General features: G+C 35.3%; 1 protein-coding gene across 3 annotated transcripts in view; it reads left to right on the top strand.

Moving 5' to 3' along the window:
- The window catches only part of TRAPPC8 (trafficking protein particle complex subunit 8), an 88,047-nt gene that overhangs the window by 53,605 nt on the left and 13,396 nt on the right, over nucleotides 1-21,046 (top strand). For 2 of the 3 annotated variants that reach the window (XM_068563141.1, XM_068563140.1), the window contains exons 19-25: nucleotides 688-842; nucleotides 6,741-7,183; nucleotides 8,531-8,678; nucleotides 9,889-9,985; nucleotides 17,983-18,051; nucleotides 18,142-18,200; nucleotides 20,578-20,751. In XM_068563141.1, the coding sequence (XP_068419242.1) occupies nucleotides 688-842; nucleotides 6,741-7,183; nucleotides 8,531-8,678; nucleotides 9,889-9,985; nucleotides 17,983-18,051; nucleotides 18,142-18,200; nucleotides 20,578-20,751 (1,145 nt within the window). The remainder of the gene's footprint in view (nucleotides 1-687; nucleotides 843-6,740; nucleotides 7,184-8,530; nucleotides 8,679-9,888; nucleotides 9,986-17,982; nucleotides 18,052-18,141; nucleotides 18,201-20,577; nucleotides 20,752-21,046) is intronic. The other variant, XM_068563142.1, reaches the window with a different exon arrangement.

Below are 21,046 nucleotides of genomic sequence, written 5' to 3'. Positions count from 1 at the left end.
CATCTTATAGCAGAATTTTTCTGAAGTTTTAGTGTAGTTCTATTTACTATGTAAAATGCTAATAGGGATCTGGGTCAGATGAGGTATGGGAAATGCTGCATTGTGTGTCTGGTCTGGGAGTATCACGGTGATCTTCAGCACATTAAAGTCTCTAAATATTCCTGCAGGAAATATAATTGTACACCCTAGCTTTTTTCACACCTACATGCAATGTGTGGAAGCTTTTGAGGAAAATCTCACATGATTATTAAGTGAGTTTAATTTTGAGAAAGCTACCTATACTATCTTTAATTTTCTTTGTGCAGTCTATTAAGAAGATGTAGTTATTTATAATCCAGAAATAATTCAAATTAATATATATATTGAATATGAGTAGCTGTTCTATCAGATAGATCTTTTTGGTTAATAGCCATTATGGTTAAATATAGGTTTCAAAAACTTCCTATTTAGTAGTCCTTCTGCAAAGTAAGTAAATCCTAATAAAATGAGAAATTAAGCAGCATGCAATAGGTGTTGTTAAGCATGGAAATAAAATATGCTTAACTCTTTGATTAACCATGCTAATTAGTAATTGTCTAGAATTTTTCTAGAAATAATCTGAAACATACAGTATTCATATATTCAAGCTAAATTGTTACCAGTTAACATACCAAATTATTTTAGGGCGTTGATTGTTTTTTATTTCAGGAAAGCATTCCTTGAGTATGTCAGTCCGAGGGAGACAGGATTTAGAAATTCAAGGTCCTCGACTTAACAACACAAAAGAAGAGAAAACATCTATTAAATATGGTCCTGATCGACGTCTAGATCCCATAATCACTGAGGAAATGCCACTGTTGGAGGTATTTCACTTTTTAAAATTTCATACACTTAATAATTTATCTGTAAGGTGAGGATGATATTTTGGGTAGATTAATTTTAGACTTTGGTATTATTGATTTAGACTTTGGTATGATATTTTGGGTAGATTAATTTTAGACTTTGGTTGCACTTTTAAATTCTTGGGGACTTCCCTGGCGGTCCAGTGGTTGAGACTCTGTGCTTCCACTGTGGGGTTGTGGGGGGGTGCGGGTTTGGTCCCTGGTCAGGGAACTGGGATCCGGCGTGCTGTGTGGTTTGGCCAAAAAAAAGCTGATGCTGAACAGATGTAATTCGCAAAGATAAGGTAATCATGCAAATTAGCATTAAGTCACAGTCAGGTTGTAAGATATAATCCTCAAAATACTAATGGAAGTTGAGAAAAACCTTCTGAAAGAACACTTTGGTTGTTATTAAAATCAATGGCTCTTTCTGGGTAGGACATAAAAATAACAGGAGTTAATTCTTGTAAAAAATTTAAGCAATATAGATAATTTTTATATGAATAAAACCAATATTCCCTTCACTTTCTTTGTATCCCACCCTGTCATACTTTCATGCCATCTTTTAGTTGCAAAAGATAGAAACTGATGCCGGGTAGCATAACCCGCCTCCCCCCACCAATATTATTTAGTTTGAAGGATTTTGGAATATCTCATGGAAACTAAAGTAACATAGAACAGTAGGTCTCAAGGAAGAATAAGGACTCAGCAGCTCCAGGGAATTCGTAAAGCCTTTAGAAAGCGTTACTTTTGATATGACTTCAGTCTTACAACTTCTGGTCTTTGTGCCACTTCATTACAAATTTCAAGTTTCTAGGAAAGAACTATGGCCCACCTTGAATCAGGTGTTTACCTGAGAGGCAGGCCAGTGGCACAGCCATGAGGTATAAGTGTGAACACTGGAAGGAGGGCCTTCCTCCTGCATCCTCAGGTTTCCCTAGTAGGGGAGTTAGAAGCTTAGTCATTCACCTTCAGAAAGTGCCAGTGATTCCAAACTGATGTTTCTCTTTTCAGACCTTTCGTTGTACACTTATATATATTTTTAGTAATCATACTGCACATTTTATCCTGTGACTTGCTTTTTGTCTTTAACAACAAAACTTGGTCTGTGTTTTCAATCAGTAGAATTCTTTTTTAACAGCTAGATAAGGTATTCCTTTATTCAGATACATTATAATGTATTTTAATCATTTACGTATTGATGAGTGTGGTTCTAGTTTTTCATCATTACTGACAGTTCTGCAGTAAACATTATTTACATATTTTGTTCATGTTCTAGTTTAGGCTAGGCTTTTAGAAATGGAATTGTTGGGTCAATCGTGCAATATACTATAAAATTACCTTCAGCAAGGCTGTAGGAATTGACTCTTTTCCTTCAGAATGAGAGAGCCCATTGCTTCATGTCTGTGCCATAATGGATACTATCAGGTTTTTTATTTTTATTTTTTAACTTCTGCAAATCAAAATGGCATTTCTTTGATAACTGATAGGGTTAGTCAATCTTCATTTTTTTGGTCCGTATGATTTTTTTCTTCTGTAAGTCCATATGATTCCCTTTAATTGGTGTTAACTTCCTTTTTCTCATTGGATGACTTTATGGGTACTAATCCTATAGTGGTGGGGTAGGTAACATGCTCATGAAAACGGTGATGTGTGTGTGTTGAGGGAAAGGTATTGTTGAGCTGCATGTATTCTGCCCAGATTTTACACTTGCTTAATTATGTTGCATTTAAAGAGTTGTGTAGGGCAAATAAAAGACTCATTGAAGACTGATGGCAGTGCCAGTTTCTGGTTGATAAATATTTACACATACTTTAACTTTGATTTGGTGTGTTTCACCACTTAAAGATTTTTAACTTATATTAAATCATTCTTAACTGATAGTCCTTTACTTGGTTGCTTCTAAGTTTTATATTTACTTACAGAGACTTCCCTAGTCAAAACTTTTATAGTTTTATTGTTTAGTGTTTTTGCTTTGAAATCCAAGGGAATATACTCTCTGAATGTCAGGGGGTAGGGATCAAACTTTGTTTCTAGTCCCAATTACCATTAATTGAATATTGGCAACTTATTATGGCATCTTTCTAATATACTAAAATCCTGAAAGTATATTATGCAGATGATACCTATTCTCCTTGACATTTCTTCTGTTTTTGTGTCAGTTCCATACTCTTGCTTTATCATCTTTTTTTAATTTGGCAAGCCGAGGCCTCATAATAATTTTTTTCTTACACTTGTGCCACTTTTGTCCAAGTTTGCAAGTTCCCACAATAATACAATAATGAAAATTGGCATTTTTATTACAATTGCATTGCTATAGCTAGGAGTTTTGAGACTGAAGATGAAATGAGTTGGGATCCAAATGTTATTTTAGGGCTGGGCTATTCAATACCATTGTAGTTTAGAAGTCACTAACTAATAAACATTTTGCTTAGGATTGTATATGTAAGAATTTGCTAGAGCTTACTTGCAGAAGGGGAGATTCTGACCTCTCTGGTTAAAGTTTTGAGATAAATCAGTAGAGAATACCAAAATACTCAGTTTTTATAGATTCTCCTAGCTTATGGTTTTCATTATACCATATCAGTTAAATGTTCTTCAGTTATTAAGACTGTTAAATGTGCCAATGGTTTTTAAGTGCAATGCTTCTCAGGCACACATTGTTAAGGATAGAGCTTAGCTTTTCATAAGCCCATCTCTAATTATTTGATCTTGGAAAGTTTCTTCACTTATAAAATGAGGAAAGTTGAACCAGTTGACTTTAAGTTTGTTTGACTTTAAGTTCTATTTAACTCAACAGTCTTTAAATTTACATTCATCTTGTTTTCGATATTGCTGGTTCTGTACTTAACTTTGCCTCTTGCATACCATAGTATTTTTGTTTTGTTTTGTTTTTTAAATTTTATTGTTATAGATGCAATTCTCCCTGACCAGGGTGTTTTAGAGCAGAGGACCTCTTGTTCTACATAATACAGCAACTGGTGTTTGGTTAATTAAACAAAAAAGCTTGTAAAGTGAATAACCAAAAAAAACCATAATAGATCCATACCCTAAACATTCATTGAAAACATACAAATATCCATTTATTTACTATTTTGGGGGTGTGGGTTTAGGTTAGAGGTCTTTTCTATGAGTTCTTTGTGTTGGTATGGGTTTCCTAATATGAGTTTCATTTCATCTTTCATGCATTCTTCCACATCCATAAGTTGACATTTTAAGTTTCCAGTTTTGGTTTCTTCAGAGTGAGAAGCTAAGGGAAACTGTCAAGTAATCTAAGTACAGTATATGTCTAGATTTTATCTACAGATAAAAGTTGTACTTTAAGGTATAAAAGAGGGTGGGTTTAGTAGAAAGCCAAAAGCTACTAATGTTCAGTTCCATAAACATCACTTAGTATTTTCTACTGAAATACTAGAGAATTTGGTTAATCCAACAGACATGGTAGGATGGAGGTCAGTTAAGAGACCTTATATTATACTTGGATGAACAGTAGTATACTTTAATATTAGTAAAAAAAAATCATAGAATATTCCCATTCCTAATATCTTATGTCAGAAATATTTTATAGAGTTTGAAGTGTTTAAGGGAGTAGTGAAAGAAGTAATCAATCTACAACATCTGATGAAATAGTCTCTAACAGTATATATTTATCAAAACAAGATTGAGGATGAAAATTAGGGAAACTCATTGAGAAAAGATAATTGAAGTGTCATGTGTTAACTCTCATATGTATAGCATACTGAAAGCAGACAGTGAGCTATGAGCTATATCTACTTAGAAATATTTTGTATTTAAGTTCTGTTGGAGAAAAAATGGTGTCATTCCAAAACATTTTCTTCACTTATTAATTTTTAACATTTTGTTAGGATAAATTTTAACATAGAAAAGCAGAAAGAAGAGCAGGCCCCTTCAGGTTCTCACTGCATAGGCAGTAAGTTGTGTATATGTAGTTTATTCAACCAGACTTGTCTATCACTTGTGTGCAATCACTTGCTGTTACAGATAAAACCACAATGAATAACCTTTGCATATCAGTTTTATACATTATGTATATGCATATCACACATATCTTTAGGATAAATTAGTAGAAGTCACATTCCTGGTTCTTGGTCTTATTTTCCATTAAAATTTGAAGCTGTCCAAAACACCACCTGTTTAAAAGGACTTTTAGGGACTTCCCTGGTGGTCCAGTGGTTAAGAATCCGCCTTCCAGTGCAGGGGACGCGGGTTCAATCCCTGGTTGGGGAACTAAGATCCCACACGCCATGAGGCAGCTAAGCCCGCGCACCCCAACTACTGAGCCTGTGTGCCGCAGCCAAGAGCCCACATGCTGCAATGAAAAGATCCTGTGTGCCACAACTAAGACCCAATGTAGCTGCCCCCACCCAAAAAATAAATAAAATAAAATAAAGGACTTTCAGCAACAGTGCATTTGAAGTAAAGGCTAGATACACTGGTTCTCCTTAGAGTCAACATAGTGTATTTAGTAAAACCTTTATTCTGAAGGTATATTACACAATATCCTACAAGTGGTGTATCCCTGGTCTTATTCCATCACCCTTCCCATTCTACCAGTGCTGTAGCCTTATTGATGGTATCTGGGTATCGGTGTGTGTTTTAGTGTGTCTTTACAGTACTCTGTTTCACTTGTTACTCATGCAGTTGTTTTTGATATAACAACTCAAAATTGATATTCCCTCACAAATTTTCGCTTATTTGACTAAGCTTATTTGATACTAGCTAATTAGTACATCGTCAGTGTCTTCAGTATAATGCTATACTTGGTTTATTTTTTCCCATCTTCTTAATCTGTGTTTTGGATTTCTCCCTTAATCCCTTATTTTCTCATGTCCATTTTTAAAGCTTCTGATTTTCCCAGATTTTATCTGATTCATTAAGAATATGGCCATAATGAAGTCCTATTCAAACTTAGATGAAAAGACACAGATATTTCCACTGGACTTTCATAACTCCTTTGGGACAGCCAGCTGTAACTTTATTCCTCATACTGTTACCTTTATATTCTTCCTTTCTTAGATGCTGTCAGAGTACTTCTGACATTTATTCTTCTGGATCTTTTAAATGCAAATGACTTACTGGATGATTTCGTTAGCCGGTATTTCCATCTCTTATCTGAAATCCTGAGGCCAGGCATGTGTTGGAAGTCAATTTTTTTTTTTTTTTAATTTTTAGAAATTGTGCATATACATGTGTGTTTTTATCTAAAGCATTATGTGACCCCTGTTGGGTTTGTGGCAGCACCTGGTAATCAAGCACATTAACGTGGCTTGAGTGAACCACATGAATATCACACTAAATGGAAAAGGCTATAAAGAGCCTCCATTCGTCAGATCAGGTTTTGCTTCCATACAGGTTACTGAAAGCCTGAGGATGTTCAAAGATACCGGCTTTTTAAATTATACATATGGAATCATGCATCTGTATGCTTTTCCCTTTTAAGACCTATTGTGCATCTTTTCATTTTAATGATGTATAAATAGATAGTTGAGCTACTTTTTAAGTTGACAATGTTAAGGGTTTTACAGCTGATAATTGTTCATGTAACCACGCTAAATTACTTATAGCTTCTCTTGTCCATAATCTACACAGTTGTGAAAGTTTTGCCGGTGGCCCTCTAGTTATTGACATTGTACCTTTAATTCATAACTCTGAAATCTGCTACTGAGTAAAACTGGTCTCTGTCTCATCCTCTTTTTTAAAATGGAGTTCTTAATACCAAATACCCAGGGAGATATCAAAGAGAATTAATAAAATACTTGTAAACCTGTAGTAAAGAAATACAGCATCTTAAAGTGTTATTAATTAGAGGTTCAGAATTTTTAACAGACAATATAATAATATTTTTTCCCTCCAATGCAGGTGTTCTTTATACATTTTCCTACAGGGCTTCTCTGTGGAGAAATCCGAAAAGCATATGTAGAATTTGTCAATGTCAGCAAATGTCCTCTTACTGGATTGAAGGTTGTTTCTAAACGTCCAGAGTTCTTTACTTTTGGTGGTAACACAGCTGTTCTAACACCACTAAGTCCCTCAGCTTCTGAGAACTGTAGTGCTTACAAGACTGTTGTGACAGATTCTACCTCTGTGTGTACAGCACTCATATCATCAGCTTCTTCTGTAGACTTTGGCATTGGCATAGGAAGTCAGCCAGAGGTGATTCCTGTTCCCCTTCCTGACACTGTTCTTCTGCCTGGAGCTTCAGTTCAGCTACCAATGTGGTTACGTGGGCCAGATGAAGAAGGTGTCCATGAAATTAACTTTTTGTTTTACTATGAAAGTGTTAAAAAGCAGCCTAAAATACGGTGAGTATTATAAAACTTTTTAGGTTTAACCTCTGTGTCTAATATATATAGATATATATACACCCATTCAAATAAACATTTTGATATTTGTTAACATATGTCATAGTTTACTAAGAAATTACTCCCTTCCAAATTATGCATGAAGTTTATATCTGAGGTTGTCCCTAATCTAACTGTAAGTTCTAAGCAGCCAAAAGTGGAAAAAATTAAGCTACATTAATATTTTTCATGCTTCTTTCTATAAACTTCATGATTCTTTGATACAGCTAAGTACTATGGCCAGAGTTATCACATAATAATGAAATTCACAGGTATCATGTATTAAAACAGGGTGTCATTTGTATATGAAGACAACTTGCCTACAGTCATCCTTTTTAAAGAAAATTATTCTGTTTTACTTTTCCTTTTCCCTAGTGCCCTCCCCTGCCTCCCAAAATGTATGTATTTGCAGAGCACATGATTTAGGTGGTGTTATGGGCATGGCTGAAGAAATTAAACCTAACTGACTTACACAAGGATCTGTAGCCTGCAGCGCAGTAGAGTATTTTATGATAATGCCATTGTCATTTTTACAAAATTAACCTGGAATAATTGTGCTACATTTTAAAATTTAATAAAATATCTTGTAAGGCTTACTGTGAGAACAAAAAGATATAATATTTGTAAGGACAGGTATATTTTAGGTCCTCGGTAAATGTTAATTCCCCTTACGAAGGTGATAAAGAGTTCTCTGGCCAAAGCAATCCATTAAGGCTTTGTAGAATGTAGTAGTGGTAAAATGAGCTTCCAAAGAAAGTAAAGATTTCAGAATTTGGATCAAAGGGGATAGGCAAGAGAGTAGTGGGTATTCCAGGAAGTAACTGTATATATGAATGAAAATTTCCAAGTTGGGAAATATGAACTGCATATAATTAGTTTGGCTACAGTATAAAATGTATAAAAGGGGAATAAAGGTTGAATTGTAAAGCTCTATTGTGGAGAGCCTTAAATGCCAGGTGAAAGTTTGGCATTTACTTGGTAGGCATTCAGTCATTAACTTTGGAACTACTATAAGACGAGGTATAATCAAGACATGACTATATGATGATTATTTTCATGTACTATACTGTGGCTGAGTTTGATGAGCAGGGAAAAAGGGAGACTAATAGTTTTCTTCCAAACTGAGAATAAAGAATTGAACTAATGTTAGGCTAACTAGATAATTTTACCTTATTGTATCTGTCTTGGTTTTTTTAGAGTATGAATTGTCCTGAGGGTGAATAGGTTTTAAAAAGCTTTATTTGGAATTAGAGAAACATAACACTGGGAGAGGGTCTTAGATTAAATTGGTAATTTTTACTTCTTTAGTCACAGAATATTAAGACACACGGCAGTCATTTGTACCAGTCGATCTTTGAATGTGCGAGCCACTGTCTGCAGAAGTAATTCTCTTGAAGATGAGGAGGGCAGAGGAGGCAATATGCTAGTCTTTGTGGATGTGGAAAATACCAATACCGTAAGCTGGTTTAAAACTAAATTTTGTCTTTAATTATATTTTAAGTGTATCCTTTGTTTTTCGTAATGATTGTTTTTTCCTTCACAGGACAACATAAGATAGGAATTTAGGAATGTTCATATAGAATAGAATGTAAAAACATGTTAATTCTCAATTTGCTTTGTAATTTTATCCCTCAGTACTTCAAATAAAAGGATCTAGTGGTATTAATATAGTATATAATCATATGGTATATGGCCATATACCAGTAATTCAACCCAAAAAAGATCTCATAAAGTGCTTTCTAGTCTCACCATTGAGGATGTGTTTTGATGTGCTGAAATTTACAAAGTTCTGTTAGGATTTCACATTCAGTATTAACTTGATAACCCCTCACTTATACATTTCCAACAGTACCATTTCCTTTATATAAAGCATTTCAAACATTTTATCATTCCTGTTTATGTACTCTAAATATCAAAATGAATATTCTTGAAGAAGGAAATGTTGTCTTATTAATGTAGAATCTTAGCTTCATATTGATTCAGTTTAGATACCTATTTGAAATGTTACTTATTATTTCTGTAATGTCTTTTTTCTTTTAGCTTCATAAATTTGTATGGTCACTTCGTTTTAGGACATTTAAGGTCTATGTGCTGATACTTCGGTGATCTTACCAAAAAATCAATATTTGTAAGAGTAAGAACATGTGAATAATTTCAAATTAGCTCCTATTCAGGAGAATAAAAAATATATGCAATTTGAATAATTTTATGTACATTGACTGTATATTGGGATTCTGTTCTTTGTTGCTTTTTGCCTTAACAGGAATGTGAGAGAAAGATCAGAAGAAATAAAAGTGCTATGATTTTGATTAAAAATTGGCAGTAAATAATTTTTGCTATATTAAATAACTCATTATAATAGATTCTAATAACTGAATGCCTTTCAATATTTAAAAATTTGCCACTGGGAGTATATTATACTTAAATCTATTTTGTGAATAAGATGATGACTTATGTGTTTTAAGAATGTTTATAGAGGGATTTAAATAATTTACATTTCTGAAATGTATTGTTAATTTATTTCAAAATAAAAATTTCGTCTTATGTTAATTGATACTGACTTTGGTAGCAGTGTCATTCTCATTATTCTATATTAGAATAATGTTATCAATATTCTACGTTAGTCCTCCTCAATCCTGAATGACTCTTTTATTTCTTTTTGATAGAGTGAAGCAGGTGTTAAGGAATTCCATATAGTACAAGTATCAAGTAGTAGCAAACACTGGAAGTTACAGAAATCTGTAAATCTCTCTGAAAACAAAGGTTTGTGCCTTTATCCCTCTTCATAATAAATTCTGATATCTTCCTTGGTTGATTATATTTTTTTCAGAACAGTACCAGAATATCATAAGATTATTGGTGCCTTTTTTTTTTTTACTCATTTAAATATCTGTATATACTTTGCTATAATTATATCATATATTACATCATATCAAAGTCCTTTTTTTTAACATCTTTATTGGAGTATAATTGCTTTACAACGGTGTGTTAGTTTCTGCTGTATAGCAAAGTGAATCAGCTATATGTATACATAATATCGCCATATCTCCTCCCTCTTGCATCTCCCTCCCACCCTCCCTATCCCACCCCTCTAGGTGGACACAAAGCACTGAGCTGATCTCCCTGTGCTATGCGGCTGCTTCCCACTAGCTATCTGTTTAACATTTGGTAGTGTGTATATGTCCATGCCACTCTCTCACTTCATCCCAGCTTACCCTTCCCCATCCCCGTGTCCTCAAGTCCATTCTCTATGTCTGTGTCTTTAATCCTGTCCTGCCCATAAGTTCTTCAGAACCATTTATTTTATTTTGTTTTTAGATTCCATATATATATGTATTAGTGTATGGTATTTGTTATTCTCTTTCTGATTTACTTCACTCTGTATGACAGTCTCTAGGTCCATCCACCTCACTACAAATAACTCAATTTCGTTTGTTTTTATGGGTGAGTAATATTCCATTGTATATATTGCCACATCTTCCTTATCCATTCATCTGTTGATGGACACGTAAGTTGCTTCCATGTCCTGGCTATTGTAAATAGAGCTGCAATGAACATTGTGGTACGTGACTCTTTTTGAATTATGGTTTTCTCAGGGTATATGCCTAGTAGTGGGATTGCTGGGTCGTATGGTAGTTCTATTTTTAGTTTTTTTAGGAACCTCCATACTGTTCTCCATACTGGCTGTATCAATTTACATTCCCACCAGCAGTGCAAGAGGGTTCCCTTTTCTCCACGCCCTCTCCAGCATTTATTATTTGTAGATATTTTGATGATGGCCATGCTGACTGGTGTGAGGTGATACCTCATTGTAGTTTTGATTTGCATTTCTCTAATGATTAGTGATGTTGAGCATCCTTTCATGTGTTTGTTGGCAATCTGTATATCTTCTTTGGAGAAATGTCTATTTAGGTCTCGCCATTTTTGGATTGGGTGGTTTCTTTTTTTGATATTGAGCTGCATGAGCTGCTTGTATATTTTGGAGATTAATCCTTTGTCAGTTGGCTTTGTTTGCAAATATTTTCTCCCATTCTGAGGGTTGTCTTTTCATCTTGTTTATGGTTTCCTTTGCAGTCCAAAAGCTTTTAAGTTTCATTAGGTCCCATTTGTTTATTTTTGTTTTTATTTCCCTTTCTCTAGGAGGTGGGTCAAAAAGGATCTTGCTGTGATTTATGTCATGGAGTGTTCTGCCTATGTTTTCCTCTAAGACTTTTATAGTGTCTGGCCTTACATTTAGGTCTTTAATCCATTTTGAGTTTATTTTTGTGTATGGTGTTAGGGAGTGTTCTAATTTCATTCTTTTACATGTGGCTGTCCAGTTTTTCCAGCACCACTTATTGAAGAGGCTGTCTTTTCTCCATTGTATATTCTTGCCTCCTTTATCAAAGATAACGTTACCATATGTGCATGGGTTTGTCTCTGGGCTTTCTATCCTGTTCCATTGATCTATATTTCTGTTTTTGTGCCAGTACCATACTGTCTTGATTACTGTAGCTTTGTAGTATAGTTTGAAGTCCGGGAGCCTGATTCCTCCTGCTCCGTTTTTCTTTCTCAAGATTGCTTTGACTGTTGGGAGTCTTTTGTGTTTCCATACAAATTGTGAAATTTTTTGTCCTAGTTCTGTGAAAAATGCCATTGGTAGTTTGATAGGGATTGCATTGAATCTGTAGATTGCTTTGGGTAGTAGAGTCACTTTCACAATGTTGATTCTTCCAATCCAAGAACATGGTATATCTCTCCATCTGTTGTATCATCTTTAATTTCTTTCATCAGTGTCTTATAGTTTTCTGCATACAGGTCTTTTGTCTCCTTAGGTAGGGTTATTCCAAGGTATTTTATTCTTTTTGTTGCAGTGGTAAATGGGAGTGTTTCCTTAATTTCTCTTTCAGATTTTTCATCATTAGTGTATAGGAAAGCAAGAGATTTCTGTGCATTAATTTTGTATCCTGCTACTTTACCAAATTCATTGATTAGCTCTAGTAGTTTTCTGGTAGCATCTTCAGGATCCTGTATGTATAGTATTGTGTCATCTGCAAATAGTGACAGTTTTACTTCTTTTCTGATTTGGATTCCTTTTATTTCTTTTTCTTCTCTGATTGCTATGGCTAAAACTTCCAAAACTATGTTTAATAATAGTGGTGAGAGTGGGCAACCTTGTCTTGTTGCTGATCTTAGTGGAAATGGTTTCAGTTTTTCACCATTGAGAACGATGTTGGCTGTGGGTTTGTCATATATGGCCTTTATTATGTTGAGGTAAGTTCCCTCTATGCCTACTTTCTGGAGGGTTTTTATCAGAAATGGGTGTTGAATTTTGTCAGAAGCTTTTTCTTCATTTGTTGAAATGATCATATGTTTTCCTTCCTTCATTTTGTTAATATGGTTTATCACATTGATTGATTTGTGTATATTGAAGAATCCTTGCATTCCTGGGATAAACCCCACTTGATCATGGTGTATGATGTTTTTAATGTGCTGTTGGATTCTGTTTGCTAGTATTTTGTTGAGGATTTTTGCATCTATGTTCATCAGTTATGTTGGCCTGTAGTTTTCTTTATTTGTGACATCTTTGCCTGGTTTTGGTATCAGAGTGATGGTGGACTCATAGAATGAGGTTGGGAGTGTTCCTCCCTCTGCTATAGTTTGGAAGAGTTTGAGAAGGATAGGTTTTAGCTCTTCTCTAAATGTTTGATAGAATTTGCCTGTGAAGCCATCTGGTCCTGGGCTTTTGTTTGTTGGAAGATTTGTAATCACAGTTTCAATTTCAGTGCTTGTGATTGGCCTGTTTATATTTTTTATTTCGTCCTGGTTCAGTCTCGGAAGGTTGTGCTTTTCTAAGAAGTTGTCCATTTCTTCCAGGTTGTCCATACTTTTGGCATAGAGTTGCTTGTAGTAATCTCCCATGATCCTTTGTATTTCTGCATTGTCAGTTGTTACTTCTACTTTTTCATTCCTAATTCTCCCTTTTTTTCTTGATGAGCCTGGCTAATGGTTATCAATTTTGTTTATCTTCTCAAAGAACCAGCTTTTAGTTTTATTGATCTTTGCTATTGTTTCCTTCATTTCTTGTTCATTTATTTCTGATCTGATCTTAATGATTTCTTTCCTTCTGCTAACTTTGGGGTTTTTTTGTTCTTCTTTCTGTAATTGCTTTAGGTATAAGGTTAAGTTATTTATTTGAGATGTTTCTTGTTTCTTGAGGTAGGATTGTATTGCTATAAACTTCCCTCTTAGAACTGCTTTTGCTGCATCCCTTAGGTTTTGGGTCGTCGTGTTTTCATTGTCATTTGTCTCTAGGTATTTTTTGATTTCCTCTTTGATTTCTTCAGTGTTCTCTTGGTTGTTTACTAGTGTATTGTTTACCCTCTATGTGTTTGTATTTTTTACAGATTTTTTTCCTGTAAGTGATATCTGGTCTCATAGCGTTGTGGTTGCAAAAGATACTCGATACAATTTCAGTTTTCTTACATTTACCAAGGCTTGAATTGTGACCCAAGATATGATCTATCCTGGAGAATGTTCCATGAGCACTTGAGAAGAATGTGTAATCTGCTGTTTTTGGATGGAATGTCCTATAAATATCAATTAAGTCCATCTTGTTTAATGTATCATTTAAAGCTTCTGCCTCCTTATTTATTTTCATTTTGGATTATCTGTCCATTGGTGAAAGTGGGGTATTAAAGTCCCCTACTATGATTCTGTTACTGTCAATTTCTCCTTTTATGGCTGTTAGCATTTGCCTTATGTATTGAGGTGCTCCTATGTTGGGTGCATAAATATTTACAATTGTTATATCTTCTTCTTGGATTGATCCCTTGATCATTATGTAGTGTCCTTCTTTGTCTCTTGTAATAGTCTTTATTTTAAAGTCTATTTTGTCTGATACGAGATTTGCTACTCCAGCTTTCTTTTGATTTCCATTTGCATGGAACATCTTTTTCCATCCCCTCACTTTCAGCCTGTATGTGTCCCTGGGTCTGTAGTGGGTCTCTTGTAGAAACCATATGTATGGGTCTTGTTTTTTATCCATTCAGCCAGTCTGTGTCTTTTGGTTGGAGCATTTAATCCATTTACATTTAGGGTAGTTATCGATATGTATGTTCCTGTTACCATTTTCTTCATTGTTTTGGGTTTGTTATTGTAGGTCTTTTCCTTTCTTATGTTTCCTGCCTAGAGAAGTTCCTTTAGCATTTGTTGTAGAGCTGGTTTGGTGGTGCTGAATTCTCTTAGCTTTTGCTTATCTGTAAAGGTTTTAATTTCTCCATCGAATCTGAATGAGATCCTTGCTGGGTAGAGTAATCTAGGTTGTAAGTTTTTCCCTTTCATCACTTTAAATATGTCCTGCTACTCCTTTCTGGCTTGCAGAGTTTCTGCTGAAAGATCAGCTGTTAACCTTATGGGGATTCCCTTGTATGTTAAGTGTTGCTTTTCCCTTGCTGCTTTTAATATTTTTTCTTTGTATTTAATTTTTGATAGTTTGATTAATGTGTGTCTTGGCGTGTTTCTCCTTGGATTTATCCTGTGTGGGACTCTGCGCTTCCTGGACTTGATTGACTATTTTCTTCCCCATATTAGGGAAGTTTTCAACTGTAATCTCATCAAATATTTTCTCAGTCCCTTTTTTAGTCTCCTCTTCTTCTGGGACCCCTATAATTTGAATGTTGGTGCGTTTAATGTTGTCCCAGAGGTCTCTGAGATTGTCCTCAATTCTTTTCATTCTTTTTTCTTTATTCTGCTCTGTGGTAGTTATTTCCACTGTTTTATCTTCCATGTCACTTATCTGTTCTTCTGCCTAAGTTATTCTGCTATTGATTCTTTCTAGAGAATTTTTAATTTCATTTATTGTGTTGTTCATCCTGGTTTGTTTGCTCTTTAGTTCTAGGTCCTTGTTAAATGTTTCTTGTATTTTCCCCATTTCCAAGATTTTGGATCATATTTACTATCATTACTCTGAATTCTTTTTCAGGTAGACTGCCTATTTCCTCTTCATTTGTTTGGTCTGGTGTGTTTTTACCTTGCTTCTTCATCTGCTGTGTATTTCTCTGTCTTCTCATTTTGCTTAACTTGCTGTGTTTGGGGTATATGTTTTGCAGGCTGCAGGTTTGTAGTTCCCATTGTTTTTGGTGTCTGCTCCCAGTGGGTAAGGTTGGTTCAGTGGGTTGTGTAGGCTTCCTGGTGGAGGAGACTGGCACCTGTGTTCTGGTGGATGAGGCTGGATGTTGTCTTTCTGGTGGGCAGGATCATGTCCGGTGGTGTGTTTTGGGGTGTTGGTGAACTTATTATGATTTTAGGCAGCCTTTCTGCTGATGGGTGGATTTGTGTTCCTGTCTTGCTAGTTGTTTGGCATACAGTGTCCAGCACTGTAGCTTGCTGGTCGTTGAGTGGAGCTGGGTCATTTTTTTTTTTTCTTTTTTTTTTTTTTGGAGCTGGGTCTTAGCGTTGAGATGGAGATCTCTGGGAGAGCTTTCACCGTTTGATATTATGTGGGGCCGGGAGGTCTCCGGTGGACCAGTGTCCTGAACTTGGCTCTCCCACCTCAGAGGCTCAGGCCTGACACCCGGCCAGAGCAGCAAGACGCTGTCGGCCACATGGCTGAGAAGAAAAGGGAGAGAAAGAAAAGAAAAGAAAGAAAGAAAAAAAAAGAATAAATAAAATAAAATAGTTATTAAAATAGAAAAAAATTATTAAAAATAAAAAAACAAGAAAGTAATTAAAAAAGAGAGAGAGAAAGAAAGAAGAGAGCAACCAAACAGAAAAGCAAATCCCCCATTGATAAGAAGTGCTAAAAACTGTACTAAAAAAAAAAAAGAAAAAGGACAGTCAGAACCCTAGGACAAATGGCAAAAGCAAAGCTATACAGACAAAATCACACAAAGAAGCATACACATACAGACACAAAAAGAGAAAAAGGAAAGAAAAAAACATATATAAAGGAAGAGAGCAACCAAATCAATAAACAAATCTACCAATGATAATAAGCTCTAAAAACTAAACTACGATAAACAAAACCAGAAACAAATTAGACACAGAAAGCAAACACAGTTGCTCCCAAAGTCCAGCGCCTCAATTTCGGATGATTCATTGTCTATTCAGGTATTCCACAGATGCAGGGTACATTAGGTTGATGTGGAGATTTAATCCGCTGCTCCTGAGGCTGCTGGGAGAGATTTCCCTTTCTCTTCTTTGTTCGTACAGCTCCTGGGGTTCAGCTTTGGATTTGGCCCCGCCTCTGCATGTAGATCGCCTGAGGGCGTCTGTTTGCCAGACAGGACGGGGTTAAAGTAGCAGCTGATGAGGGGGCTTTGGCTCACTCAGGCCGGGGGGAGGGAGGGGTATGGAATGTGGGGCAAGCCTGCAGTGGCAGAGGATGGTGTGACATTGCTACAGCCTGAGGCACACCATGTGTTCTCCCAAGGAAGTTGTCCCTGGATCACGGGACCCTGGCAGTGGCGGGCTGCACAGGCTTCTAGCAGGGGTGGTGTGGATAGTGACCTGTGCTTGCACACAGGCTTCTTGGTGGCTGCAGCAGCAGCCTTAGTGTTTCATGCCCCTCTCAGGGGTCCGTGCTGATAGCCACGGCTCATGCCCGTCTTTGGAGCTCATTTAGGCGGTTGATGACTTTCTTACAATTAACTTTTGTAAGCATTAAATTGTGCTTTCATTACTTTACATGACTGTAAGTGAAATTACAGTGTTAATCGATTCTTTCCCATCTTTTTGTTCCACATCTTTTCGATTTGTATATATTTTTTCTTTTTTAAAAAATTCAATTGTAAAATCAGTGCCTGAATACATGGTCACTGTCAAAATTTCAAACAGTACAGAAACATATATACTATAATTGAAAGTTTCTCTTTGTTTCCTTTACTATTGGAAAGCTGGTTTTTCTGTGTATAACCAAACTTGTGTGTTGATTGGCTTTTCTGTATATTTGCATACACATATAACTTTAAACAAAAGAATATGCACACTTGTGATACATACTGTCAAACTGTTTTCCAAAATATTTCCATCATTTTATCATCCTGCTAGTAGTATGAAAGTGCTTAGTGCTTGTAAGAGTAGATTGAAGCTGGCAAAATATTTACTGTTTCTGGAAAGAATTGTACAATGTATTTTAAAAGATTTAAAAAAATGTTTAAACTCTCACCTAGCTTCATAGTAATTCTTATTTTTGGAATTTATACAGAGGAATTAATTCAAAATATAAGACGATCCATATATTCAGAGCAGTTTATTGTAAGATTATGTTTAATAGGGAAAAATCAAATGGAGCTTTAATGTGAATTAAGCTACAACTCAGATTATTTTGTGGTCATTAAAATATGTAAGCTTTTAAAATGTGTTGCAATAGTGGGAAAATGCATCACAGCAAAGTATGTGCATATAGTAATATCGGTATAAATCATCCATATGAAAAAAATATTGATAGAAAATGAAGAAATGATAGAGTGGTGGAATTGTGGACTCCCTGGCTCCCAAGTTCTAATTTTTCAAATCTTCTGTTTATCTGTAATGTCATACATATCTGAATATATATATGTGCATATGAACATGCATTTCAAGAAAATTTAATCTTACCCTTTTAAAGAGCTGAATGAGATTTGCTTTATTGAGAGGAAAGCAAAGATGTTTTTCATTAAACACTATTTATAATTATGAAATATTTTCCAGTGTGACTGAAGAGGTCTGAGTAATGAATTAGGTTTTACCATGTTATAAACTGAGAAAGATATTTGAAATTTTCTCTTTTCTTTTCCTAGATGCCAAACTTGCCAGTAGGGAGAAGGGAAAGTTTTGCTTCAAGGCAATACGGTGTAAGGAGGAAGAAGGTAAATTCATTTTACTGTCACACTTTGTTAAATGGTCATTTTATATTTCATGCCAATGATATGATTAGTTTGTTCTCCCCTGTTTTTTAGTTGGTACACAGTCCTCAGAAAAATATACCTTTGCAGATATCGTCTTTGGAAATGAACAGGTATGCAAATAAGCACAATAACGTTTGATTTTAAAAGTCACAGTCTGGAGTATCTTGACTGGTTTGGTAAAACTGTTGCTTTAGTAATCCCCAAATTCTTTGGTGGATGAACATGTCAGCTTTGTTGGGTTTTGCAACTTGTCTTCATGCCCCAAAGCAAACAAAAATGCTATATGGAATATAGCATTTTAATTAGTTATTTAAATTTAACTTTCTTTTAGAGTGTAAGATACTCATGAAATAAGTTTAGTCCTTGGGATTAAAGAAAGAAACAGGATTATATGAAGGAACCTGTTTATTTGGGAACGTGGTCACAGTGGAACATACAGATGATAACCCTCTGAATTTGGGAATATCATATGGTTCTGTGACCCAAATAATAAGCTGTTTTGTAATTTTAAATGTATTATTGACTAGGGCAGTGATGCTCCCAATAATTATATGTTAGAACCACCTTGAGAATGGTTTTCAAACTTTGAAATAATGTGCATATAAGTCACCTGGGGATCTTGTTAAAATGCAAATTCTCTGTCAGTGGGACTGGATGAGACCTGGGGTTCTGAATTGCTAAAGCTCTGAGGTGATCTTGAGGTTATCAGTCTGCACCCTCTATTTTTTTAAAATTTATTTATTTTATTTATTTTATTTTTGGCTGCGTTGGGTCCTCGTTGCTGCACACAGGCTTTCTCTAGTTGTGGCGAGTGGGGGCTACTCTTTGTTGTGGTGCGCGGGGCCTCTCTTTGCAGTGGCTTCTCTTGTTGCAGAGCACGGGCTCTAGGCGCGTGGGCTCTAGAGCACAGGCTCAGTAGTTGTGGCGCGTAGGCTTAGTTGCTCCGCAGCAGGTGGGATCTTCCTGGACCAGGGCTCCAACCCATATCCCCTGCACTGGCAGGCGGATTCTTAACCACTGCGCCACCAGGGAAGCCCTGCACACTCTATTTTTTATCTAGAGAATTTTTATAAAAATGAAAGCTTTGCTGTCCCACCTCTAAAGCTCTGGCTCATACTTTGGGTAGAGTTTGGGAATACACATTTTCATCCAGCTCTGCAGATCATCAGAAGAGGTGATTTGGGGACTTGCTTTGAAAAATACTGGACCAGATTCCCTGTCGTTTTGTGCTGTTACTGGTATTATTTCTTTGTGTTCTTCTCCTTGATAATTCCAAACATACTTAGACTTTTGTATTGCGCTTATCATTTGCCTTCATCTGACCCACTCTTTGTACTATCTTTTGGCCATTTGAGGAAGCAGCTATTTAGAAATATCCCAGAGCACCAAAAGTCCAATAATTCCAGAATGAGTATGCCTTTTGGACACTGTGCTTCCTTGCTTCCTGAATGGTTGAATTTTAGCTTTTAGGACTTCAGTTGTTTGCTTTGTTTGTGTCTTTTTTAAAAAATTCCCTAGAAACATCATCAGGACCCTTAAATTATATTAAGGTTGTAATTTTTATTGTATTTGTTGTTAGTAATTTTGTATAGGAGCACTGCAGATGGCATAAACAAAGACATTTTCCCTTTTGATGAATCTTACTTACCAGAACTTACCAGGCACTACACGTTAATGAGATTACTATGTGGACAGTGGTTTACCAGAAAAAGTTCATGTCTAAGGGGGAAAATATATGTATTTATTAATATTTAATAATTAACTTGAAGCTTAACAGCTATGTAGTATAGTTTATAATGCAGGAAATTGTTAAGTGTAGAGATTTTACTATGAAACACAGTAGTCCATTAATTAAGGGAAATTCTGTTAGTTCTGAGTCTGTTTAAAAATCTTTTCTCAAAAAAAAAAAAAAAAAATCTTTTCTCTTGTTCTCTCCCTTCAAGTATAAAAGCCAGGTTAATGCCAGTGGCTTCATTCGTTCTGTTTCTTTGGATATCACTTAGTCTTCCAAGTATTTGAATGGGAAATATTTGTGTTTTTTCATAGTTAAAAAAATCATAATTTCCTTTTAACAATTTACCTTTTTAAAAATTGAAGTATAGTTAATTTACGATGTTGTACTGGTTTCAAGTGTACAGTAAAATGATTCAGTTATACATATATATGTTGTTTGTCAGATTCTCAACAATTCACTTTTTATTCATTTTCTTAGAGATACCCATTTGCCCTCCCTGGGTACTTAGAAGGTCAAAGCCAATGTCATGGAAGTGTAAATTTATGAATTTAAGCTTCGAACTTTAAGATTCAGGGTAATTTGTGCCAAATATTTTAGGTATTCAAGTCTTAGGGTGGCCTCCTTGTATTCAACCAAATTGATAAGAAATTACTGAATAAGCCTTTTGGGTATATGTAAGTTGTAGAAATATAAATTTTGGCAGGGTATATCTAATTGAAAGCACATACAGACAAACGATTTTCTTTTAACAGATAGTAAGTTCAGCAAGCCCATGTGCAGACTTCTTTTATCGAAGTTTATCCTCTGAATTGAAGAAACCACAAGCCCAGTCTTCTCTGCATACAGAAAAGCAGTCAATAGAGGACACTATGAGATTAATTCAGAAGTGCAGTGAGGTGGATTTGAATATTGTTGTATTGTGGAAGGTATGTGTTGTTAAATTATTTCAGCAAGCCTCACTTATACTTGATTCTTACACTTATACTTGATTCTTAAGCTGAAGAGTAAATGTAAGCTGCTCTTTATATTTTCTCTGCTTAAATTTTCGAATTTGAATATTGAAGTAGTTTTATAAGTTTTTCAACCGTTCCAAAATAACTTTTGTTTTTTTGCCTAAAGGGAAGAATTCATTCAAATTAGATGACTTTCTTCTGTGTTACCTATTACTTGTAAGAGGTACTGAGAATATTGTAGACATGATAAGCTCCATGAAAGCAAAAA

Source organism: Eschrichtius robustus, chromosome 14 (assembly GCF_028021215.1).
Source record: "Eschrichtius robustus isolate mEscRob2 chromosome 14, mEscRob2.pri, whole genome shotgun sequence".
Lineage (NCBI taxonomy): Eukaryota > Metazoa > Chordata > Mammalia > Artiodactyla > Eschrichtiidae > Eschrichtius > Eschrichtius robustus.
This window is presented reverse-complemented; position numbering and strand designations above follow the sequence as displayed.